The sequence below is a fragment of the Thamnophis sirtalis genome, unplaced genomic scaffold (assembly GCF_051295495.1).
Source record: "Thamnophis sirtalis isolate CommonGarterSnake01/CBP01778 unplaced genomic scaffold, rThaSir2_p1.2 scaffold_7, whole genome shotgun sequence".
NCBI lineage: Eukaryota > Metazoa > Chordata > Lepidosauria > Squamata > Natricidae > Thamnophis > Thamnophis sirtalis.
In genome coordinates this window covers 30032364-30059708 of record NW_028261387.1, presented here as the reverse complement: position 1 = coordinate 30059708, position 27345 = coordinate 30032364, and the positions used below count along the sequence as shown (strand labels likewise).

The window sequence follows — 27345 nt, the reverse complement described above, 5'->3', positions numbered from 1 at the left end:
TGTACATTTCATCAATTACATCTTATAAGTATGTTTATCATCACACCAACTTTAATAAGTTTATGTATGAACATATATAAATTGGCCCACTGCATCTGTTTGATTCCCTTTCTATATATCATTCTCAAATAACTAGGAAATTGTTTAGCTACTTCATAATTTGAGAATTGGTCTTTCATAATAAAAAAACGACAGCAAAGTCCATTGATAACCAATGCCACACTCTTTATTTTCCCAACCAGCACAAAATCATTACCTCTGGATAAATACAAAAGAGTGCAAAATATTGTTGCTAGCCAGTTTATGTTACACATTGTAGTCTTCAATCATATTTCAAGCATGTTTATGTCAAATATTACTATTAAAAAAGAAAATCTAGCTGTCTGGCAGACTACATTAGTTAATAATAAAAAGCATTTAATTAAAAAGTTTCTATGTTAAAAGTTAAAAAACATAAAATTAAACTGGCCAGCACTATATAAAATGTCATATTTGTTTCTACTCACACAAAAAGTTTTTTTTAAAAAAATGTTAATAATACATAAATGGAACACAAGATGTCAACAGTGATTTTTGTGGGTTTTTTCCTTTTTATTATGTTGTTATAAATCTTGATAGATTGCATTGTTTCAATAGAGATGTTTATATAATGTGATTAAATATTATTAACATTCTATTATTTAAATATCTTAGATTATTGGGAAAAGGGAAAAGTATCCTACTATATTAACTATAATTTAGTATGACAATACTGAGAGCATAAATTTGGCATTTTCATCCAAAGTTAAGGTGACCAGACGTCTCGATTTCAGCGGGACAGTCACACTTTATAACAATTTGTCCCATGTCCCGGGGCGTTTTAAAAAAGTCCCGATTTTCTGGCTTCATGTTGAAAGCCCAGTGGATTTGCTTAAGAAATCCTAACCGGGGCAAGACAAAAGACACTCTGTCTAACTAACCTCTCTCTCTGTCTCAGTACTTTCATTGAAGATATTAAAACGTTAAAGCAACAAAATGGACCCCCCCGCCCCTTTTACTCACTTTTATAAGAAAAAATGACCCATTACCATAGAGCTGCAGGAAATACTTGGCTAGAAAGGGAAGCGACTGTTACTTCCTGGATTTTCCGGAGGGGAGGGGCACGGAGGTTGGAGGTCAGCTCGTGTGGGAAAAAATGGTGGCTCCTCATTTTTCTTTGAAAAATATTTCCCTGGGACTATTTAACCATTTTAATTTGCTCAGTTCTTTGTATTAACATCTACATCATTCTGGATTGACCTAGATTGGATTGGATTGTTCCTGCCTACTGGTAAGTGAGCTGGGTTTTTTTCTTTTATTTTTTAATGTATTTTAAAATAATATTTTATTTATTGTGCATAGGATTTATTAAAATAGTTTTATTCTGTGTGGATTTAAGTCAAGAACTCCCTGTTATTAAGCTTTCCTCAATTAATTGGCAGCAGGCGGTCTCTCAAGTACCCAGGTCCGATACCAGGGCCTTAAAAGTAACGACTAGCACCTTGAAGCGTGTCCGGAGACCAATAGGCAGCCAGTGCAACTCGTGGATAGGTGTAACGTGGGTGTACCGAGGTGCACCCACAATCGCTCGCGTGGCTGAATTCTGGACAAGCTGGAGTCTCCGAATACTCTTCAAGGGCAGCCCCATGTAGAGCGCATTACAGTAATCCAGTCTTGAGGTCACGAAGGCGTGAGTGACTATCCGAAGGGCCTCCCACTCCAGATAGGGTCGCAATTGGTGCACCAGGCGAACCTGGGCAAAGGCTCCCCTGGTCACAGCCGACAAATGATGTTCTAGTGTCAGCTGTGGATCCAGGAGGACTCCCAAATTGCGGACCCTCTCTGAGGGACGTATAATTTCACCCCCCAGACTAAGAGATGGAATAGCTGGACCATCTTTGGGAGGAAGCATCAATAGCCACTCAGTCTTGTCGGGATTGTTCGTACCCATCCAGACCCTAACAGCCTCCAAGCACTGGCACATCACTTCCACTGCTTCACTGAGTTGACATGGGGCGGACAGATACAGCCGCATACTGGTGGTACTTGATCCCGTGCCGTCGCATGATCTCACCCAGCGGTTTCATGTAGATGTTGAATAGGAGGGGGGACAGGACCAGGCCCTGCGGCACCCCATAATTGAGGGGCCTAGGGGTCGATCTCTGCCCTCCGACCAACACCGACTGCGACCTGCCCGAGGTAGGAGGAGAACCACCGGAGGACGGTGCCTCCCACCCCCACCTCCCGCAGCCGTCGCAGAAGGATACCATGGTCGATGATATCGAAGGCCGCTGAGAGGTCAAGAAGCACCAGGATAGAGGAGCAACCCCTATCCCTGGCTCGCCAGAGATCATCGATCAGTGCGACCAAAGCAGTTTCCGTGCTGTAACCAGGCCTGAAACCGGACTGAAAGGAGTCCAGATAATCGGTTTCATCCAAGGACCGCCGGAGTTGAAAGGCCACCACTTTCTCAACAACCTTCCCAATGAAGGGGAGGTTGGAGACTGGACGATAGTTACTCAAGATGGTTGGGTCCAGAGACAGCTTCTTCAGGAGGGGTCTCACCACTGCATCCTTTAGAAGGAGTGGGAAAGACCCCTCCCGGGGAGAGGTGTTAACTATCGTCTGGATCCAGCCACGTGTCACCTCCCTGCTGGTCGAGACCAGCCAGGAGGGACACGGGTACAGTATACAGGTGTAGGCACTCACCGCTCCCATGGCCTTGTCCACTTCCTCAGGAGCGACAAATTGAAACTCGCTCCATAAACTCCGCTCAAGACCCTCCCCGGTACCTCGGCTGGTACTGAGCAATTGGAGTCCAGGTCTGTCCGAATCAGAGTGACTTTATCCGCTAGAAACTGAAGAAATTCCTCAGCTCTACCCTGTAAAGGATCATCCGCGTCCCTCCCTTTCAAGAGGGAATGGGTTACTCTAAACAAGGTGGCTGGGCGCGATTCAGCGGATGCAATAAGAGCGGCAAAATGCACACATTTCGCCGCCCGTATTGCCACGAGATAGGCTCTGATATAGGCTCTCATCAGTGCTCGGTCTGACTCAGAGTTACTGGCCCTCCAGCGGCGCTCTAGACGTCTCTTCTGGCACTTCATTTCCCGGAGTTCCTCGGTGAACCAAGGGGCCCTCCTGGATCTGCTACCTTGGAGAGGTTGTAAAGGCACAATCCGGTTTAGAGCCCCCGCCGCCGCTTTATTCCAGGCAGCGACCAAGGTCTCCACCGGACTGCGGACGAGAGCATCAGGTATTTCTCCAAGCGCCGTCTGAAATCCCATAGGGTCCATCAGGCGCCTGGGGTGGCACCACCTAATCGGTTCCTCCTCCCTACAGTGGGGGATTGGTTTCCGAAAGTCAAGCCTCAGTAGGAAGTGATCAGACCATGACAAGGGCAAGATCTTAATACCCCTCAAATCTAGATCACGTCTCCACTGCTCCGAGAGGAATACAAGGTGACCCACTAAGTGAGTCGGACCCCGAATTACTTGGGTCAAGTCCATGGCTGTTATGGAAGCCATGAACTCCTGCGCCCCGTCAGAGTGCTCACCGAGCAAAGGCAGGTTGAAATCCCCCAGTACCATAAGCCTGGGGAACTCGACCGCCAGCTCGGCTACTGACTCTAGGAGCGAGGGGAGGGCTGTTGCAATGCTGTTGGGAGGAAGGTACCAACAAGCCCACTTGACCCCCAAGGTCCAACTTCACTAGCAAGGACTCACACCCGACAAGCTCCGGAGCAGGGATCCTACGAGGAACTAAAGACCCTCGGATGATGATAGCAACTCCCTCCCCCCCATTCTCTGGGGTCGCGGCTGGTGAAGCACCTGAAAACCCTCTGGGCACATTTCAGTGAGGGGGACTCCTCCCTGCAGGCCCAGCCAGGTTTCAGTAATACATGCCAGGTCTGCCCCCTCGTCTAATGTTAAGTCCCGGATGAAGGGAGCCTTGTGAACCACAGACCTGGCATTTAGCAACAACAGCCTGAGACCAGGGCCCTGACAACTCTCGCCATCTGGCCTTGGAGTGGAACTAATAGGGCCGGAAGGAGGGATCGCTGTGACGTAGCAGACCCTCCTTCCCCGGTAATGGCTAGCCCTAAAGTTCCCGCCATACCTGCCCCTCCCCCGTCATGACCATAATGTTCCAGCCCATCCCCGTGGCCATAGACCCCATTCCCCCCCCCCCATGGCCTCCGCACTCTCCGGCAGGCAGTTTAAATCAAGCATTCTAGGACTGGGATTGGGCCTGGACCCCCTAACACTTCTGCAGTAGCACTCAGTGAACGAGGCACCAGGTTGTAGTCCCAGTCCTCTCGAGCATACACATCCATACACCCAAGCAATCCCCACCTAACAGTTAAAAAACACAGAGTACAACAATAATAGGATAATAAAAAAGTGGGCACAATCATTCAGTCATACACATCACATACACTCCCCATACAAGTTAAAAATTGCGCAGCAGTGCAAAAAAACCCGTATAAGGCTCGTACTAATGTGGAAGAGGGAGTCCTAATGTTCCCAATCTTCTCCTTTGCGGAATCCAGCAGTGAGGACAAGGTCCACAAGTCTGAAACAGTTGGAAAGTTAATGTCAGTCGGAGGGAGGTAAGAAGCAGGCTCCCTGCCCACGTCCTCTTCATCCTCTGCTTTCTCTTTCTGCAGAGATTGGAACGCAGAATGGTATGCAGGATACTAAACGGGAATCTCAGCGAGGCCGGAGATGGATTCAAGCGTCCTAGTTCTCTCCAAGTTGGTGGTCCGGAGGACGGAGGCAGGGGCAGGGATGGTCGAAAGGCAAAATGGCCATAGGAGGCAACAGTCTCAACAGGTCGGGGCTCTTCCAGAACAGCTGGGCCGCGGCATCTTCCAAGCGGCGTCAGCATCTTTCGCGCACGGCAGCTTTGGAGAGCAATATCACCCCAATTCACTGCCGGCACCAACACACTTATAAATTGTTCGTACCTCAGCCACCTCTTAGCTCAATTTCTGAGTTCAGTTTCACCTCTTCCTAGCTGTTTTTTTCTCGAGCAGAGCCAGAGCGATAAGCCCGGCAGACATATTCCTCGCACATGCGCATTTAGAACTTAGTGACCATTTTCACACTTAGCGACCGCTGCAGCATCCTCATGGTCACGTGATCAAAATTTTGATGTTTGGCAACAGTTACAATTTATATTTGTAAATTGTAGTTTTGTTGAAATAAAAAAAAAAAATTACAATACTATTTTTGCGTTGTATGAAAATTTTTGTTGCTCCATATAAAATTTTTAATTAAGGCCCCCACGGTCAAAGGTGTCCCTCTTTACCAATCTGAAAATCTGGTCACCTTATCCAAAGTTGAGTATAACATTAAAAAAAAAACATTATGACACACATCAAATTATATGTTACATAAAGAGCTTTAATCTTAACATGATTACTTATTATTAAAGTCTCTTTTGCATTAGTCAGTATACATCTGTATGTATGCATTTTACACACACACACAAACGGTAATTGTGTGTTAGAGAAATTTTAGTAAAAGGGAAAAAAGAGAAAATTTAACAAGAATTAAACTATCCTAAAGTAGAAAAAAGGAAAGGGAAAAAGGAAAGAAAATTAACCATGATTTTAAAATGATAAAGTTATATTTTTTACCAGCAATACAGCAACTGAATATTATTTTTATTAATGTTAGTAGAAAATGAAATACTTTAAAGATTTTTTTAAAAAAGAAAATGGTAACTTACCTAGTCTTACTAGATATGTTGATGCAATTAAACATTTGCCAAGAGACTCTTCCCGCTTATATGGTATGGACCAGTGATCTGTTAATACTCTGCTCTCCAATTCATAAAGATTTGTTGTAGGAAACTCAACACCTTCTCCAGAGCAGTTCCCATTTTCATCATTCTTCTGCTGAGAAAAAAAGCTATATGTGAGTTCTAGCTAACAGGAGATACAAAAGGCAACCTGCCAACTCTGTACTGAAAAAATTGATATACAAAACTTTCTTTAGAAGCAGTAACCTGAATTCACTTGCTCTGTCTACTTGCTATTTCTATACCTAGCAAGAAAATGAAAATGCACCCCAAATTGTGACAACTGTCATTGAATCTAATATGTGCATACTGCAGTATAATTGAACCATATTTTTTTCAAAAAACAATTATATCCGTATATGTTAGAAATTACACACAATTTCTATACATATATATTCCTCAAAATTATAAAGGCAAACCCCCCCAAACCTTAAAGAGAATATGGGGAACATTAATTCAATTAATACAAAATACTTAAAAAGAACACATATAAAAGTAATAATTGTTACTGATAATTTATAAAACCAGATGATCATGCTTAACAAATCAGGAGCCAATGTACAGTCAAACCGTTTTGCCAATAAATAGATAAATAAAAAGCAAAAAGGATTTTTCAGAGATACTCTTTTCATGAAGTCACAAACACCTTCCCTATCATTCAATTTCTCTTACTGTATCCCAGTTTTGCTTGTAAGTAAGGATAGATAATCAGGCAGTTACCATAATGGCCTTGTAAGGGATATAAATTTCTCTTGATTAATAAGGGCAATTGGGACTGGGATTTCCATTGTTTAGTGACATGGTCATAAAATATACTGTCATGTGATGTGCTGCTTAGTGGTGACAGTTCCGATATTTCTGGTTGCCATCATTAAGTGAATTTTGCAATGTCATCAAGCGTGACATCACACGGTTGCAGTTTGTAACCTCTTGGCAGCTTCCAGGTTGACTCTGTGGGAAGTCAGCAATGAAAATCATGAATGGCAATCTTGTGATCACGGAATGCTACATCATCATAATGAGTCAGTTGTCTGAATCTCAGCCATTTGACTGTGTGGATCTGTTTATAGATAAAGGATGAAATATGGGAAGAAAATACTTGTATTTTCAAAAAAAGTGATGTTACTGTGCTAAAGTAAAAGGAAGGCATATGAAGGTTTATGTTAAAATATATGTTACTGGCAGGGGTGGGTTCTGGCTGGCACTTCTGGTTAAAATCAAAATAGCTAAAGACAGAGGTTTTACAGATGCTAAACCCGTCAAAACTGTAATATATCCTAAAGGTTTCCGCGAGTTAAACCTGTATCTTTCTATAATATATACTATATATGCCATTATGCTATAAGCCGTTCATTCACACAACTTTTGATAGATACTCTTTACTAAAAGTACAAGTTAACTATTCTAGCTGGGAGAAAAAGCAAGCAGAAAAGGAAAGCGATACTAAAGTAGAAAGAAGCAAGATATATTATTTCTGTCGAGAAGCAAGTGTCTTTAATGTAGCTGCATGTTGACACAAATGAAATAAACAAATCCAGTCTAAGTAAACTTAGTATACAATATCTATCAGACTCTTAATTTTATTTGCTGGAAAATTAAGTACATAGGTTATCTATAATTAAAATATATTGTAAATAATTGGTGTAATTTTTTCAATAAAGAATGAACTGAAAGAATGGTTGACCTCATCTATTATGTAACCTTTAGCAAGCATTTAAAGTTCTGTAGTAAAAAAGTTACTGCTACAGCACATCAATCAATATATAAATCATTCATGTAAAACACAAAGTTAAAAGTGGAGAAAATTTTCTCTAAGACTAACTCAAAACCCCTTTTCCCTTCTCCCAGTTTAATATAATGCCCCTCCATGCCCATTGGGCTATATCTCTCTCTTGATCCATGCTGGAAGTTCAAGTTAAAATGCTTGGCATAAGGTACATATAAAGCAATGGATGGGTAAAGAAGCAGAGGAATCCAAACCATCAGGCTGGGTTTTCTAGTCACAAGTCTTATTACTAATCTCAAAAGATACCAAAGGCATTTATAATTAGGAACTGCTACAAATATAAAATTGATCCTTACATTCCACACTGGAAAAGTAAAGGCAAACTCTCCATTCTGATAACATAAAGGATGTCTATTTCTGTATCAGGTGTAGCCCAGTGGTGGGTTCCTACCGGTTCGGACCTATTCAGCCAAACCGGTAGTGATTTGGCAGCTTGAGTCACTGGAACCGGCAGCGACCCAGGCCTGCCATGCTCCTGAATTGGTTCTCCGGGCGGCGCCATAGGCACCGACATCTTGTTTTTCAGTTCTGCACATGCACAGAACAATTTTAATAGCACTGCACATGCGTGTGCAGTGTGCATCAAGCACGCCTATGTGCATAGCGTGCACACAAGTGAACCGGCAGTAGTGCCTGCCGGAACCCACCCCTGGTGCAGCCATAGGAATTGTAGACATCAAGGATAAGCAATAATTTGTTACAAAAAGAAAACTTCCTAAATTTGTTTTCGACTAATGTAGCCTATGGAAAGTGCATATTTTTTCCACTTCTTTTTTCTGCCGTCCAACTAATTCACTAGAGATAGTCCACAACTTATTTAGTGACTGTTTAAAGTTACAATGGCCACTGAAAAAAGCAATTTAGGATGTTTCTCCCACTTTTGGAGAAACTTTTGCAGCATCCCCATGGTAACGTGATCAAAATCAGATTCTTTGTAACTGACTCATATTTATGACAATTAGTGTTCCAAGGTCATGTGATTGCCTTTTGTCAACTTCTGACAAGCAAAGTCAATAGGGAAGCCAGACCTATTTAACAACCATGTTACTAACTTAACAATCACGGTGATTCACTTGACAATTGTGGCAAGAAAGGTCGTAAAATGGGCAAAATTTACTTAACAAATGTCTCACTTAACAACAGAAATGTTGGGCTCAGCTGTGATTGTAAGTTGAGGACTACATCTATAGTTTCTCTACCAAATTATTTTCAAAATATTTAAATAACAAACTTTTTTTCTACTGGAATTCAATAGATCTGCTTCTCCAAAATACAATTCCTTTATTTATTTTTACTTCTGCTCAATAAAAGAACAGAACTGGATATTCAAACTTCTTGTTAGAAGTCACAAGGGGAAATTATTATTATTATTGTTGTTGCTGTTGTTGTTGCTAATGATGAATTTGACAATATTTGCTACTTTGCCAGTTGATTTCAAGCAAGTAAAGTCAATGGGGGAGGCCAGATTCACTTAAGAACCATGTGATTCACTTAACAACTCCAATGATATACTTAACCATGGCAAAAAAGGTTATAACATTGGGTGTAACTCACTTTACAACTGCTTTGCTCAGCAACAGAAATTCTAGTCCCAGATGTGTGGTTTTAAGTTGAGGACTACTTGTACAAAGTAGTGCCAAATATGGGTTTAACAATAGGTAATAAAGCTCAAACAAAACCTCAAGTATTTGAAAAAGACATAACAAAATGGGACTCATTGCACAGTGGCTACTCACTGAACAGGCTATTTTAAATCACTGTGTACTCGGACAGGTTTCAAAACCTGTGACTGCTAGTCATAGGTTTCCTTTCCCAGTGCCAGGTCACCGTATCATTTATAGCCTTTGTACTTTTTGCTAATGGTTCCTGTTTCTAAATATCAAGAAGTATAGAGCAGGAAACTAGGAAAACATAACAAGGAAATGACAGTGAGTATTAAGTAATGCAATATTCATATTGCAGTCCAGTAGCGAGGAAGAACACATTGCAATTAGAGAATTGCCTACAAAAGTACCCACAGGGCAATGTGAGAAGCACAGATAAAGATAGAATATCTTAGGATGAAGCAAAAATCTAAACTCTTGCTTGTTTTACTTGTAAAAGTAGTGACAGTAGTGAAAAATACTGCAAGAGTGATGTGGTGAATGAAAGTGAAATAATGAGTAAAAGTATTAATTAGAAGTGACAATATGGTCAGACCAAAATCACAAGCAAGAATCTCATTGATGGTGTCAGTACAGATAAAAGAGGCCTCATTTTACAAGGCTCCTAACAAGGTGGAATATGGGAAGTGTTGTGACTCAGCAGAAACCTGTGAATTGTTTCAGGATGCAGGATAATGAGCAGCTGTTGCTTGTTAGTTTGACTTCTGCCCCGACAAACCTCCATTCATAAAAATATGGAGCAGCTTTACGCTGAAAATGCCAGACTGAGCCAGCAAATAGCCGTATTGGCTGACCAAATTGCTCAGCTGCAGAGAGCTGCAACCCCCCCCCCCCCCAGCCAAGGAGGAAGTGCCCAGTAGCATGCCAGATAAATTTGATGGGAATCAGGGCATGTTTGCTGCATTTCTGGGACAATGTCAGCTGTTCCTGAGTTTGAGAGCAGAGGACTTTCCCACTGACCGGACGAAGGTGGGATTTATTATTAGTTTGCTCTCAGGCACAGCTGCCCGTTGGGCTACCCCCTTGTTAACTCAGCCGAGCCCTTTGTTGGATGACTTCCAGGGTTTTTGTCAATACTTTAAACGTATGTTTGAGGATCCCATTAAGGGGGAAACATCAACTAGACGTCTGAAGTCACTGCAGCAGGGGAGTGGTTCATTGCAAGACTATGTCAGTGAATTCAGGCTGTGTAGCCAGGATTCAACGTGGAATGAACCAGCTCTGATGGACACTTTCCAAGATGGATTGTCAGATGCCTTGCAAGATGAACTGGCAAGGGTGGACAGGCCACCGACGTTCGACGCGTTGGTCCACTTGTGCCTCCGGATAGACGCCCGGCTGCAGAGGCGAAGGCCTCACCGTGCATTCCAGGAGACCACCAGCATGCCAGTTTATCAAGAGACTGCAGTGGACTGGGAGGAGCCCATGGAGTTGGGTGCTGTCAGACCTCGAGTGTCACGTACAGAGATGGACAGACGACGTGCTGAGGGATTGTGCTTCTACTGTGGGGATCTTGGACACCTGGCGGGGAGTTGCCCCAAGAAGAATAGAAGGGCCCCTCAGCAACGAACTATCGTGTCAGACAACCGGCACGTTTGTGCGGCTGTGATACCCCATTCGCACAATGTAGTGTGCATTCATGGGGTGTGGAATCCCAGGGCGGATGCCCTGCTTAGGAAATTGGAGAACTCTGACCCTGCGGACTCGCTTCCACCTCGGACTATTCTACCTGTTGCATCCTGCGCTGCCATTTATCATCCCGTGAGCATACAGTCTCTGATACGGGATGTGCAGCGGGGTGACGAATGGATGGAGCGACGAAAGGCAAAAGTAGGGCCGGCTTCCCCGTGGACTTTGGAAGGGGATCTTTTGAAGTATCAGGGCTGGCTCTATGTTCCCGCAGGGCACATCCGTAGACGGGTGCTCTCTCAGGTTCATGGCGCTTCTGCAGCGAGACATTGGGGGTTTTTCCGGACATTGCGCCTGGCATTCCGTCAGTTCTAGTGGCCCCGTTTAAGAAATGACCTGCGGAGGTGCATGGAGTCATGTGTCCAGTGCCAAGGGCCAGGTCTGCGAGGAGGGCTTCGCCAAGATTCCAGCCCTTGCCGACCCCAGTCCCTGAAGCACAGGACTTCATTTCTAGGATCCCAGCGGGGTACCAGTGTCTGGGACTGTGTTCCATGGAGGCCGTCACCAACCCTTTTGGGCCGCATTCTGAGCGTCGGAACCAGGGGATAGGCCCTGCGGTGGGGGATAGTGTGGTGGCCCGGCAGGAGTTGGTGGAGCTGCCGCCAGACTCCGACGGTGAGGGGTCTTATGAGTTGGCCTTGGAGGAGGTGGAGGACTCTGGACAGGGTGTTAGGGCTCGGCCGGAGCTGTTAGAGCTGCTGCCAGATTCTCAGTACGGGGGCTGGTGGGTTGGCCTTGGAGAGAGTGGAGGACCCTGGATGGGGTGAAACCGCGCAGGGCGGGAGGAAACGTGATGGCCACCGGATACCTGGGGAGCATTGGATCAAGGGGAATGTTTCTGCAGGTATTTGGGAATCACAAAGGAGGAAACACAGGAGATGAGTGCGGGCCCTCTTATGGACTATCCATTCCGACCGCATCCAGACCGTCAGACCCGGGGAAAGGGCCCTGCAGTGGGGGATAGTGTTGTGACTCAGCAGAAACCTGTGAGTTGTTTCGGGATGCAGGATAATGAGCAGCTGTTGCTTGTTAGGGTCTTCTCCTGCAGATAAAAGACTGATGGTGCCACGCCTTAGTGGCAGAAGTCAACGTTTGTCGTTCGTTTGTTCGTGAGTTTAGTTTAGTTCTGTTCCTGTTCGAGTTAGTGTTCATGATTCAAAGAGGCACTTGGATAAGTGATTTGCTTTCTGTAAACCTGGTTTGCTGTAAGAGTTTTGTTTTTGCATTTGCTGTGTAACTTTTTGCCAGAGACTTTATCTATGTTTATTTTGGGCTCGCAGCCAGCTTGAGTCAAGACTGATAAAGATATTTCCTTTGAAGTTCTGTCTGGCTGTCGTTTGTGAACGAGCGAAGAGGGGGGTCAGAACAGGGAAGTATTGACCAATGCTTCTCATACTCAAGACTTGAACCTAACAAATAGAAATTAAGGAGTTTATATTTTAGGAACAAATAAACTTTGGTGGGGTCAGATGATTACATGACACTACTCAGGGTCTGACCATATGAAGAAATGGATTAGCAATGGCATTCAAAACTAACCTTGCTAAATATATGTAATGATGGAGATATTTAAACATTCTATGACAAATTACAAGAAGAGATACATCTAATATTTGTAACATGTAATAGGTGATTAGAATGGAGGAATTAAAATTTCTGGAAAAATTACACTAGGCAAACCAAATCATACAGGATGTAGGTAACAGAATTTTGCAAAGAAAATTCTTTTGTTACTTATATCTGCTTCAAGTGACATGGACGCTACACTTGGACATCACAACAGGGACAACATTTGAACCAACTGATTACATAACAGGAAAGAGCCAATGGGGAGCTACAATCAAATAAAACAGCACACTTCCAGGTGCGAGCAGTGTTCAGTATGGAGCAGTGAACTAGGGAGCTATGTGGAATGGATTATATATATATATGTGTGTGTGTGTGTGTGTGTGTGTGTGTGTGCGCGCGCGCGCGCATCTTGTATTTGGGCATACCAGGGGTTGTGACACTAAATACATACATACATACATACATATATATCTTGCACACACACACACACTACAAAATTTCAAAGAGCAAAATATCCATATGTATTTCAGAACAAGCTACCATGTTAGCAAATAAATGAAATGAAACAAGGCAAAAGTTATGAGTCTTGGGCAACAACAAACATTCATATAACACTGCTCCTCCATGAGCTGCACTGGCTTCCTAGTAGTACTTCCTACTACTAATTAATTTGCTGATTGTTACCTATAAACCCTACATGGCATAAGTCCAGGCAACTTGAGAGAACCACCTTTCTCCCATTGTTTTTGCTCATTCACCAGATCTAGCAGAGAGGGTATGTTCCAGGTCCCCTCCATAAATGACATCATTTTATTGGATCTAGGAGCCACGCCTTCTCTGTTACAGTGGCTGTATTGCAGAACAGAAGTCACCCAGAGATCTGGATGGCTCTGTCTCTGTTGGTCTTTCATAAAGCTCTGAAGCCTGGCTTGTTCCCCAGGCGTTTGGGCTAGGAGATTCAGCACGTTTTATTGATGTGATTTTATGATTGGAACTTATTACAAATAGTCTTCATTTAATAATGGCAATTGGGACCAAGAACGGCATCACTAAGAACGCAGTTGAAAGGTGCAACGTCATGTGATTGCATCGAATTATGATGGCAATTCTGGCAATCACAATTGCCATCCAGGCAGTATATGCAAGACAGCCAAAGACTACCATGAGTTAAAACAATTCTACAATTACTAAATTTATAATTTTCTAATAAAGGCAGTAGATAATGTTGACTCAATGTGGTCAATAAACATAGTTTTGTGTGTTGTTTATTTAACCAGTATCTCTTTGTCTGTTAGTAAAAAGCTTAGATCTCACTCAATTGCAAGTTATACAAAATTCACAAAAGTTCACAAAATTTCTTGCAACATTGTATATTTAGAAACTCACTGGAATGTAAGATATGACACAATAGACCATCTGAAACATTGAAAAGGATAAGACACATGGACAATCCTGATTGATCTGCTTAAAGTAACAGAAAAAAATAGTCAAAGGGCTAACAACTTTGTCTCAATAAAAAGGAACAAGACAGCATGGCCTGGAAATGGAAAAAAAGATAAGCATATATATTTATATTGAGGGGAGAGTTATACAAAAGATAGATGATGGAAGCAGCAAAAACATATAAGATATTTACCCTGCTTTTACCGGGGTGTCAAATTTGCATCGTCATGTCATCGGCAAGTGACATATCATGACTTTTTTCCCTTTCGCTAAACCAGGGGTGACCATGGCCAGTCCCTGACGCATCCGGCCCGCAGGCCTTGAGTTTGACACCCCTGGACTAGAACAATGCCTTTTGTCATGGAGAATAGCAATAGCAGTTAGACTTATATACCGCTTCATAGGGCTTTCAGCCCTCTCTAAGCGGTTTACAGAGTCAGCATATCACCCACACAGTCTGGGTCCTCATTTCACCCACCTTGGAAGGATGGAAGGCTGAGTCAACCTTGAGCCGGTGAGATTAGAACCGCTGAACTGCAGATAACAGTCAGCTGAAGTGGCCTGCAGTACTGCACCCTAACCACTGCGCCACCTCGGAATATAGTACAGGGGTGTCAAACTGAAGGCCTGTGGGCTGGATCTGGCCCAAGGGGTGTTTAGATCTGGCCCAAGAGCTGCCCTAGAAACAGCGAAGGACCAGTCCATGGTGCCTCTGCTAGTGAAAATGGCCAGGTGCGGCCCTTGCAAACTCTGTTTTTGCTGGAAGAGGGTTGCAGGAGGTTGTCACAACTGAAAACAGAGCTCAAGAGACCGTTTTCGCTGGCAGAGTGCTTGGGCCACCACAGGAGCCACCATGTGATGTTCGAGCTGGCCATGCCCACCCCGCCCAATGAGATCAAACACAACCATGATGCGGCCTTCAATCAAAATGAGTTTGACATCCCTGATATAGAATATACTAAATCCATAACCTGTTGGATCATTGTTCCAGAGAATTTCCTTACCATATTCCTCAATGCTTCAAAAATGGCAGAAATTCTAATACATTACTTTCACTGGAAAAGTTCTTAAAAATTCAGGGAAATATTCAGCTATGTATTTTCCTTGTAATGGACTATCAGTCAAAAATCAGGATAAATCACAGGACATGTTCTATGATAATATTTCATATTTCAAATGTTTCATAACATTTGCCAAATCTGAATTCTACAGGGTCCCAGATTTTGGATTCATTCTGTAAATAGGCCCATTTGAGGTACCTTGGTTCAAAAATTGTTGTCCTATGATATACCATTTTGTCCAGTTAGAAGATCAGGATAGGGTTTAGGTAGATAGATTAAAGTTAACAGGTATAACAAGACACCTGTTTTTCTGAGAAACAATTTATAATAAAGAAGCTACTGTACTATAAGGTGTTTGAAGGAACAGAGTAATTCAAAATAAGAAGAATCTGTATTAACTGCAAATACATTTTAATAAATTTGCATAGCATGTATCTTTTATAAGAAAGGTGGGGTTGCAAGAGAGAACAGCTGGAATCAAAATTGTGTCATGCGGATACTATTTTTTTTACATCAGAGTAAAGATGACTTAAAAGAAATCATTATAACAAAAATGGATAGTGAAAAACCTGTGATAATACACATTGAAACAAAAAAAGGTAATGTTAACTAACAGCTCACAGTTGACTACAGAGATGAAAGTGGCAGACAGTTCTGTTTTCTTGCATTCAAGAGCAGCTAAAGGCAAACAATGTGATAGATGAGCAACAGGGAACAAATTTTAGAATAAGGTAATTATAACCTTAAACAAGATCATCAAGCTTAAGGATGCTACTATGACAACAGAGAACAAAACAGTTAAGCAATTATTTTTCCATTGGCAACTTGTTTATAAATCACATTTATTAATAATACCAAATCATGATGACAAACTAAGTACATATGGGAAGCAGTAATGTATGGCCGTGAAAGCCAGTCACTCAGTTAAAGTGAGAAAAAGAAAAGATAACTTTAAACTATGGATTTGGACAGTTCCTCAGAGCATCATGATCTAAAAGAACAGCAGTGAATTGTTCTAAATGAAACAGGCTGGGTCCTTCCTTGAGGTGAAGAAAAACTCACATATTTTATGCACATACTCTAGAATAAATTATGAAGGAAATTAGTATGCTTGGAAAGACATGAAAGTGGCAGAGAAAATCACAAAGAAAAGGGATAGATGGGATCCGGAATATTTCTGGAAGAACTTCAGATTATTGTTGGGGAAATGGTGAAAACTGTCCATAGTACCCCATGGTTTAAGTCCAAATTGATGGCACCTTATTATTTTATGTTAAATTTTATTTTTACCAAAAAAAAAACAAAAAAACCCAAAGAAATAAAGGAAGACTAGTATAGATTCTTTGTCGGTAAAAATAAAATTTAACACAACAATAGTTTGTCGTGAAAGCAATTGCCTGCGAAGGCTCCTGGATTGGGGCTGAAAGGTGAAAGCAGAAGCAGCATGCTCTGTCCCATATTTGGGTAGACCAGGCTGCCCTGATTAAAAAAAAACACACTATTTTATGTTCCACTGTTTGTGGGGGAAGACTACAGGTAGTCTTTGACTTACAACCAGTTGCTTAGTGGCCAAAGTTACAACGGAGAAATCCCAAGAGCTACTTGCAACTTGGCTTCAAATTTACAGTCACAGCAGCACCCCACAGTAATTTGCCATTACAACTGATTACAAGTACAATGCAGAGCCCCCCATCTCGCCCCATCACACCCTGCTCAGTTGCTGCAGGACTTGGGCATCCTGTGCTTTGCCATACTGGGGAGAGCAGAGGTGGAGGCTGATAAGTGAGACAATCACTTAATGATCGTAATGATTTGCAACTGTAATGTAAAAATCCATTAGAACTTTTTAGGATAAAATAATGCCCAAGACAACCAAGTGGTATTTTTTGGATGATGAGTCATTGAAAAGATAGAGATTGTAAACTAAATGAAACAGTAGGTTAGTAAATCCTGAAGGCATCAGATGATATATACTACCCTTAGGACAAAGCAGTAATGATTGACCATATATTTCTGAAAACATGAGATAAATCTGGCTTTTTCTAAACAAAAATTCCAATAATTATAGTTAGGCAAAAAAAGAATGAAAAGAGAAATATGACATGAGGCCAAATAGAACATTTTTGTTTTTGCTGTTCTAAGATTCTAGGTATTTATAGCATTTATTAAATTCACAAATTTATTATCTCATCTAAACATATTTCTTGGTCACATTTAACTTAATATGAGCACCTTCAGGTTTCTTCCTCATATCCATATTTTTGTACCACCCGTGATTCTTTCAGACAGAAATATGAGACATATCAAAGTCATTTTGGCAGTTTTGCTGGTATTAATATAGACCTACAATTACAGGTGCCATAATATTTTTCTCACAGACCAGAATAATTCAGCTTGGTTTTTTTATGAGCCCAGTACCATGTGCGCCCACAATTCCTTCTGCCCCAATTATAAAACAAAGATCCAGCAATTTTAAAAAAACAGGACAGTATAATAAAAGTTATTAGTACAGCATCAAAACAAAGCCATTGAAATTACTAACAGGTGTAGGATTGGAGGAAAGTGCCTTTGTTAAACAACAGCAAAGAAAAGCAACATACAATATCAGCAACTTTTTTTATTTAAAAACAAACACAAATCTACATCTCAGTCTGCACAGACCGAGTGACAAAGAGAAATCACAACTCATCAACTTTCACTATTACAGCCAAACAGGACTTTGCACGGAAGCCTCTTTTCCTAGGCTTGAGGCTACAAAGGCTTCAGTGCCAAACAAGGACAACAACATGCACAAGACCAGCAATCAAGCAAACCGTTTAATACTTCATTTAGTCCTCTTGACAGACCGCTTAGTTGCGAGTGAGGGAATCGTGAAGGCAGGAATTCGGAAAAGGAGCTCCCCCCCCCCCACTCCCGCCCATGTGTGGTATTCAAAAAGATCCCAAAATTGGAATCTTTTAAAATCCCACGAATGGCCAGGGGGAGGGAGACTAGTGGGGAGTCCCCAGGGAGAAAAAGAGGTTTTTAAGAAAAGACTGTCTGAAATGGGTTATAGGGTCTCCTGCTTGAGCAGGGGGTTGGACTAGATGACCTCCAAAGTCCCTTCCAATTCTGTTACTGTTAAGTTGAGGTTGGACTAGAAGACCTCCAAGGTCCCTTCCGACTCTATTCTAATTGAAAACCCGAGGGCTCTCAAGCAGGGATTCCCGAGCAATGCTCTCTCTCTGTCTCTGTCTCTGTCTCTCTCTGTGTGTGTGTGTGTGGTGTGTGGTGTGTGTGTGCGCGCTCCCGCGCGCGCGCCTCGTTGCCAGCCTTCCAGCCCTGCGAGATAGAGAAAACGGAAAAAGCGGAGCTGCCGCTGTCTCGCACAAGGAACCGCGGCGGGAGGGCCGTGCCTTGACGCCTGTCACCGAATTGTTCCGGAACAGATCCCACCGAGTCTCGGGCTCGCTCCCCGTTTGCCCCCCAACCTCAGCGACCCCTCCTTACTTCGTTTTCCACCACCTCATGGTAGGCTGGGGGTGGGTCGAAGCCGGTGGTGCCGCCCCCGCCGTCCCCACCACCACCACCGCCGCTGCTGTCGCCGTCCCCTCCGCCGCGCGAACCGCCGCTTTGCTGAGGGCCTCCCGGTCCGCTGATCTCGCCTCCGCCGCCGTCCATGGGCTCATAGTGCAGACCGGGCCGCTCGTTGGTGAGCAGCGCCACGGCCTCGTTGATGTCGTTCTTGGCCAAGCGGAGGGCCCTTCGGATGGCAGCTGCATCCGAAAACCCCATGCAAAGCAGCGTAGTCGTGTGCTGCTCTTCCTCGCTTTCCATGGCGTCTCTTTCAGCTCGGGTTCAAGCGCTATTCCCGGTCGCGTTACCGTTGCCGCCACCCGCTCTGCACGCCGCCATGTTGAGGGGAACCTCCTCCTTTCCTCCTCCCTCCTCCCCCCACTTCGCTTTCAAAGCCTCGGGGCCGGACGAGAGTAAGGCCCACACCCACCCGGAAGCGGCGACTGAAGCCGGGAGGCTGGTCACGTGAGGAGGGAGGCTGAGCTGTGGCCTGAATTTGAATGGAACGTAGCGAGAGGTGTCGGAAAGGAATTTCGTTGCCATGGGAACCGCCGGGGTGGCCAGGGATGGAATGTTACAAATAGGGTTTAGGTACATTTAAGATTCTTGCACTACGAGAGGTTTAAAGAGAGAATAAGAAAGCCTTATTAACAAGACAGGATGGCTGCACGCATACCGTTAATGCGACGACTCGTCTGTCCTCGGAGAAGAGATTCATATTTACTGGTGATTCCCCCCCCCTTTCCCTTAAATACTAGCGTTTAGATGATGCAGCGTTCCTATGGAAAGTCCTTTGAATCGGCGAATTTAATTATCAAAAAAATAAAATAAAATTGAACTGCTACACCAAACTTACTTGGGAATAAATCTGTTGGGCTCAGTATTTTGAGCGGAGAGTATTAGCAAGATTGAAGAGCTAGGGTCGGTTCAGAGTTGGGTGGTGACAAATCGAATGAAATAATAAATAATTAAAATAAAATTTGGAACTGAAATCAGAAGGATAGGTTGAAAAGATTGGAATGAGCTGTTCAATTTCCTTTCATACAGTTCTACAGGGGAATTATTGAGTCTGTCATCTGCATCTCTATAACTCTCTGTTTTGGTTCTGCAACCCAACAAGACAGACACAGACTTCAGAGTTGCAGAAAAAACAGTTACTGCCAACATGCATTCCATTGAGCACCTGTATTCTGCGGGAGTCAGAAAGAGGGATGTGAAAATATTTACAGACCCCTCGCATCCTAGACATAAACTGTTTCAACTCCCATCTTCAAAACGCTCTGGAGCACTGCACGCTAGACACAAGAAGAGTTTTTCTCCAAATGCCTTCACTCTACTAAACATAATTCCCTCAATACTGTCAAATTATTCACTAAGTCTGCACTACTATTAATCTTCTCATTGTTCCTATCACCCATTTCCTCCCACTTATGACTGTAACTTTGTGCTTGTATCCTTACGATGTATATTGATTGTTTTCTAATATGATTTGATTACACATTTGTACCCTATAACTATCATTAAGTGTTGTACCTTATGATTCTTGATGAATGTATCTTTTCTTTTATGTACGCTGAGAACATATGCACCAAGACAAATTCCTTGTGTGTCCAATCACTTTTGGTGAATAAAGAATTCTATTCTGTTCTATTTACTAAAGTTAAAGGAACTTAACTCCCTGATGATTTTAGGCAGTTTACACCATAAAAATAAGAAAAAATATTGTTGATTTCTGTTCTCTGCTAGCATATTATTCCTAACATCCCGCTTTAGAGATAACAAAGTTTTATTTATTTAAGCATTTTTAGTACTGCTTCCTGGATCAGGATTTTTATCTCAAAACAATATGCATTTCCTTGAACAAGGCTATAACATTGCTATAAATCCTGATAAAAAAGAGGTATTATTGTTTGCCTTATGGGTGCTTAGGAATATATCTGAGTAGCAATAGTTACCAATATATTTCAGCACGGGTCACATTTGGATCTAAAATGACAATAGTGGACTCAAGAGCTCTATAATTATGCACTATGATCTCTAGTTCTATGTTGATAAATATACATCCCCGTTGGTTTCACATTGATGTTAAGCAATCTGCAATCTCCCCCACCCCTATAATTCAAATGGAAGTTTGAAGGTTGACAATTATCTAGTGTTCTTGGGTCAAGCAATAGTTCCTTGAGAAAGGAAGCCATCACTGCCTCCTTTAAGGCAGATGACAATATCCACTTGCTCAAGTATGTATTCATCCCACTGCCTTAGCTTAACCACTTCTCACCTCCCAGGAGGCTTTCATCAAAAAGAAAAGCAAGGGTTCAGACTACAAGTAGTGATGTTACCTAGGATGATTTTGTGATGGTTTTGTTTTAGCGCCTCAGAAATAACCAGATCAAAGTCATCCCGGATAATATTACCAGCTATTAACTCAGTCATTTTTGCTCATCTGTTTCCAACTGACTGGGTCCAAATGATACTATCCTTGGGATGCTGAGGATATTTCCCACAAAAGTCCTCTGGGTGTATAAATGTTACAGGAACAGAAAGCTGGAAAGACATAGCTACAGTTCAAAGAGGTACTCTCAAATTCTGTACTGCTACAAGCTCATCTTAATTTGGTATATTGTCTGATTACCTAGCAGCCAGGCCAGATATCATCAAAATTGCACAAAATAATGCCTGTTTTTCCTTTTTTTTAAAAAAAGTTTTTTTTAATTTTAATTAAACAAAAACACAAAAAAAGAATCATCCTTCATTACATCTTGTAGAAAATGTGTCGATTGGTTAACAACTTTCATGCATTTCTTCCACAGACATTACTTATAGTTCATATTATATTATACATTTTAAATCAAAAATCTTTGTATATCTTACTATCAATGTACCACAATTCTCATTTGACTAGTGTTAGGGGTATCTCCGTTGGGAGACAGAAAGTAGTGCAGCGGAATGTACAGCTAGAGAAAGAATGTTGCTAGTAGAAACACACGAATAGTGTTTCAGACACTGCTAGTAAAAACAAGTAGCTTTACTACTGATACAATTATTTGAACGTGCTTTTACCTCAAATAATTTATACTTAAAGACACAACCACATAATGGCGTTCATTAGCTATTTCAAAAATCCTCCAACAACATTACACCTTTGTGACATGTTCTAAGTAAAAGTCAATAAAATTTCTAAACCTTTTTTTTCCTTTTTTTTTTCAATTCGCTGTTTAGAGTTTCTATCCAAGTTTCTTTTGCCAAAACCAGAGCATATATATATTATTAAACAATATCCATTGACATTTCCTTGTTGTTATTATGGTTGGCTAAAAATCATTTACTATTTATATCCAACCTCCTCTTGTCAAACCCAAAAAACATTACACCTTTATGACAAGATCTGAATAAAAATTGGTTAATAAAATTTATAGGTCTTTTTCCCAGATCGTAATTTGCAATTTATATCCAAATTTCTTTTACTAGTTTGCCAGTACATGTATATATCATTAAGCTGTATCCATTATCATTTTGTTATTGTTATTATAATTAATTATTTGTTAACAAATAAACATTTAATAACAATCTAAAACAATCTAAAAATTACTATTCCTACTTATTGATCACCAAAATTAACTAATTAACTTTCATTGTCAACCTGTATCTTTCCAGTAACAAAGCAGTCTTATCTCTCTTGCCAATTGTGATGTCAGTCTTCTTTTTATCTCTTATAAGGTTTTTATATACTTCTCTCTGCACTTTGTTGTTTGAAGGATCTCTCAGGTAATCTCGTTGCCCTCCATTTGCTATTAAAATTAGCTTGTCTTTAGTTGTTAATCGTGCTTCTGAAAAAATTTCTCTTCTTAAATCCATCATCATTTCTCTTTTTTCTTCTTCTGTTTCTTAGAATCTGAGGTAGAGCTACAGTTTGTCAAATTCCCTTTTTCATATTCCCTTCTTTCCACTTTCACCCATATTTGCTCCGTTATTAAAATTATATATTGTCTTGTCTTTATCTTCTATGTCTTTATCTTCTATGTCTACATTCTCCCCTTTAATTTTTGGGGCTCCAACCCCTTCATCTTTTGCTGTGAGGAAACTAGTTTTTCCAACTTCTTCTCAATTCTCCCATATCCTTCCAGTAGATTTTGAATTCCAGCCAATATATTTTGGAATTTTAAAGTTTCCTCATCTGAGTATTGATCCATGTTTCCAAAAAAGAAGGAGTAAAAGGAAAAACTAATAACCACTGCCGCTCTAGCCTTCCAGGCCTCTTTTTTAAAAAAATTTTTAGATTGACTTAAACACAAGTTCTTTTATGCTCTTCAAAGGAGAAGGGTTCTGTTTTTTTCCCTTTCTCTCCCCTGCCAAAATAGTTCTCAAAGAGCACCTGCAAAAACAATTCGTGCCCTTGGCTCTTTATCAGTTTCTGTAAACAAATTGCAAACCCTTCAGCTACAAAGTCAGTAAGATCAAAGAGGAAAAGAGAAGAAATACATTGTTTCAAAAACTCCAGCCTCTGACCTCCGAGTGGCAGTGTTGCTACCTTTCACTTTCTAATATTTATCTCTGGCTTATAGGAAACAAAGTTCTTTAATGAAATTTAATAACAAGTAATAGGAATAATTGTTAAAATAAAAAGGAAGGTTTTAATCCAAAAGTCAAAAAATAAAGTAACAGAAAACAGAAGAAGCAAAATTAATCCATTCACTTTAAGAGGAGAAACAAAAAATGTTGCGAGCACTTCAATCCACAAAGTATAGTTACAAAGAAAAAAAAAAGCTTTCCAGAGCAATCCAATATAGGTTAATTTCACCACTTAATTCTTTTGCTTAAGGATTTAATTTGGCTTTAAAAAAAGTTTCTTTGGGCAGTCTTTCTCAAAGTAGAAAAAATACCTCACCAGTTGGACTCACTTTCTCTTTTCACTTCGTTCCTTCCAGAGCCATCCCAGCTTCATCAGCCTGGGGCTGCCTGTTTACCGCCGGCTTGAAGAGCTTCCCTTGGGTCAATCAGGGAGTTTGCGGTGTCCCTGAGACCAGCAAGGCTTCGTCTTCCTGATCACCATCTCTGCAGCACGGTTTAGGTCCAAATGGAACGTCCAGCAGCAAAAGTATCAACTGCGGTCTCGGAGGGTTGAGACCGCACGTTGTATTGTCACGACATTGGCTCCTCCTTCATCTCTCACTGCACCACACGGGAGTTTCTCATTGAACCAAATTCTTCAGCCAAACTAGAAGGTCTTTTAAAGGAATGTTGCCTTGACTTACTGGGATGAAATTAACAAGAATTATGCTAATTACTTCCTTGGGTACCAATATACTCAAAGCACGAGAGTGCTTGGTTTTATTTTATTTACCTTTGAAGTGTAATGGGAAGAGGATAAGTTATAGTTATACTACTGCAATGCAAACAGTAGTATATGGAAATGCCATTACAATTAGGTAATTCCAGTCTTTATGTCTTAGCGGTTTAGAATTTGTTTAGAATTAATCATCTCCTCTATCTTATTTTAGTCACAGTGGTTGTTTACATCTATGAGAAGCATTGGAGAAAGCATGCTTTTGCAAAATGAATGATGTAATTCACTCACCTTGGCAGTTCTCAAAGGGATTCTTAATATAGGAGGAATTATTATTTGGTAACTATGCAGATTCATCCTGTTATAAAAACTCCATTACTATGTTTACTATTCTTGATAATGCTGTTGTTATTTAATGATCAGGTGAATGCACACAACATATACTGAAAATAAGAGGTTAGGGAAATTAACCTGTTGAAATGACCTGAACCCATTATTTTTAGCAATTTTGAGATTAGAAAATTTCTGTTAAAATCAAATAGGGCATTCTAACATTGAAATACATTCTATAAGGTTGAAATAATCTAGACTGGGATTGCAATATTTTGATCATAAAATGTTTAGCACATCCTTACAGAAAGCATGTTAGTGTTAGAATTTATTTTATTTCTCTTCTTCTGCAGAAAAGAAATCAGTGGGATTAGATGCTTTGTAGTGTCAAGGCTTGTGAATAGCCTGGGTGTGGTATTGACTGAATTTCAGTTTTATGAACCTGGTCAATTGGAGAAAAAAACTTAGTGGCTCATTGGGTTTTCAGCAGTTCAAAATCAGCGAGAAGATAACCAGAAAGTTCAAGTTTAAAGTGATTTGAAAAAACTGTGACGACAGTGTGATGCTGAAATAACCAGAATTTGATGTTTAAAACAATATGCCAGGCCTACAGCCAAATGACAGGGCAGTCTGAAGTGGTGCAATTCAGCTGCTTTTATCTGGTTCGGGTAAACCAGTAGCGGTGGCAGCAGGAGGCTCTGCCCACCCATTCAAGACGCCATCATGTCCCGCTTTTGATGCTCTGCGCATGCACGGAAAATCCTGTGGCGTGTGTGAGTGAAGCTAGTTCGCTTGCTTGCTCACATTTGTGAACCGGTAGCAAAGGTAAGTTGATTTCACCCCTGGCAGTCTGTATTTGAATCTCAAAATCCATGGGGCATAGAAGATTGAAAAATCTAGAAAATACATCAGAAGAAGACAGTGGCAATCTGTTTTATTGCTGGATTGCTGTCCTGCATGGACAGGTAGGGAACTCAACTGGCAGAAGATGTTTGGTTTTATTACATGGTAACTATGTATCTTTTTCTAAAAGGGTTGTATTTGTAATTTATAGTAGTTATTTTCAAAATATGGGAGAATGTATAGTGGAAGTATGTCCAGCAGTGATTGTTCAGGAGCCTTTGCAAAGCTTTGTATATTTGCTCATTGATCTGTTTTAATATTCTAGTCTGGTTGACCTTCCTTTTGGAAATATATAATCTTATTCAATGCAGTTTAGATGGTCACACCAAGCCAACCTCTTAAAAGGGGCTGCTTATTTCATAGGATAGAAAAAAACCAGTTCTGCAGGCTAGATTGGGAAGTCTAATATAGACCTAAATTAAAGAGCCATCATGGTGGAAATCTAACTACCCTGTTTCCCTGAAAATAAGACCTCTCCAGATAATAAGCCCAATTGGGCTTTTGAGGGCATGTGCTAAAATAAGCCCTTCGTCTGAAAATAAGCCCTCCTCAAAAATATTGCAACACAGCAGCAGCCATGAGGTGACCATGCTTGCCACCTCCTGCACCTCAAAAATAATAAGACCTTCCCAGCTTTTTATCTCAGAATAGCTAGCAGAATTCAGTCAGGTTTTGTGATGAAAAAGAGTAACATTTATTACACTTCAAGTGTTAGAACTGAATGAACATTGTTAGAAAGTCAGATTTTTACTCCATTTTTAACTGAAGTATATTCTCTAAGCTCCAGCTCACAGTTTATTGGTTGTCATTAGACCTAATATTTCCCAAAAACATTCTTCCAAGAACTGCTGAACTATGCACAGCCTCAGAACAAGGTCATTTTTAACAATCTTTCAATTTTCTTATAGCTCTTAGGTTATTCAACTTTCTTATACTTCTACCATTATACAAGAGTAAAGCAACTATTATGCAGTTGACTTTGGTGCCTTGAAAGCATATGAAATGAATATAATTTACATAATAGTCTCATACAAGCTGCAGTGATGCCCTGTTCATCATTATGAAGAGTCCCCCTCACAGAGATGTGCCCAGAGGGTTTTTTCAGGTGCTTCATCAGCCGCGACCCCAGGGAAGGGGTGGGGGTGTGGCTATTGTTATCCGAGAGTCTCTAGTACCTCGTAGGATCCCTGCTCCGGAGCTTGTCGGGTGTGAGTCCTTGCTGGTGAAGTTGGACCTCAAGGGTCAAGTGGGCTTGCTGTTAACGTACCTGCCTCCAAACAGCATTGCAGCAGCCCTCCCCTCGCTCCTCGAGTCAGTAGCTGAGCTGGCAATTGAGTTCCCCAGGCTTATAGTTCTGGGGGATTTCAATTTGCCTTCGTTCGGTGAACACTCTGATGGAGTGCAGGAGTTCATGGCTTCCATGACAGTCATGGGCTTGACCCAAGTAATTCGGGGCCCAACTCACTCGGCGGGTCACACGCTCGACCTCGTATTCCTCTCGGAGCTGTGGAGTTGTGATCTTGGTTTGAAGGGTAGTGAGATCTTACCCCTGTCATAGTCGGACCACTACCTACTGAGGCTTGACTTTCGGAGACCAAACCCCCACTGTAGGGAGGAGGAACCGATTAGGTGGTTCCACCCCAGGCACCTTATGGACCCTTTGGGCTTTCAGACGGAGCTTGGTGTTGTTCCTGATACCCTCTCATCCGCAGTCTGGCGGAGACTCTGGTTGGTGCCTGGAATTCAGCAGCGTCAGAGGCTCTTAACCGGATTGCGCCTTTACGGCCGATCCAAGGCAGTGGATCCAGGAGGGCTCCTTGGTTTACTGAGGAACTCCGGGAGATGAAGCACCAAAAGAGACGCCTAGAGCAACGATGGAGATCCAGTAAGTCTGAGTCAGACCGAGCGCTTTTAACATCCAGCATCAGAGTCTACCTTCGGGCAATCAGGACGACAAAAAGAACACACATTGCCTCTCTGATAGTTTCCGCTGAGTCGCGCCCAGCTGCCTTGTTCAGGATAACCCGTTCCCTCCTAAACAGGAGGGATACGAGCGATCCTTTGCAAGGCAGAGCTGAGGACTACGTCCAATTCCTCGCGTATAAAGTTGCTCGGCTTCGGACGGACCTGGACTCCAATTGCGCAGAGCCAGCCGAGGCACCAGGGGAGAATCTGGATGGACATCACTGGATTGATTTTCAAGCTGTTACCCCTGAGGACGTGGACAAGGCCATG

The 27345-nt window shown here is 41.8% G+C and overlaps 1 protein-coding gene across 3 annotated transcripts in view; it reads right to left on the bottom strand.

The window, feature by feature from the left end:
* Positions 1-18946, bottom strand: part of USP24 (ubiquitin specific peptidase 24) — an 86558-nt gene extending 67612 nt beyond the window's left edge. For 2 of the 3 annotated variants that reach the window (XM_087719621.1, XM_087719618.1), the window contains exons 1-2: positions 18528-18946; positions 5755-5923 (exon numbers count right to left, since the gene is read on the bottom strand). In XM_087719621.1, the coding sequence (XP_087575747.1) occupies positions 5755-5923; positions 18528-18854 (496 nt within the window). In that variant the 5' untranslated portion in view covers positions 18855-18946. The remainder of the gene's footprint in view (positions 1-5754; positions 5924-18527) is intronic. The other variant, XM_087719619.1, reaches the window with a different exon arrangement.
* Positions 18947-27345: the final 8399 nt, after the last annotated feature.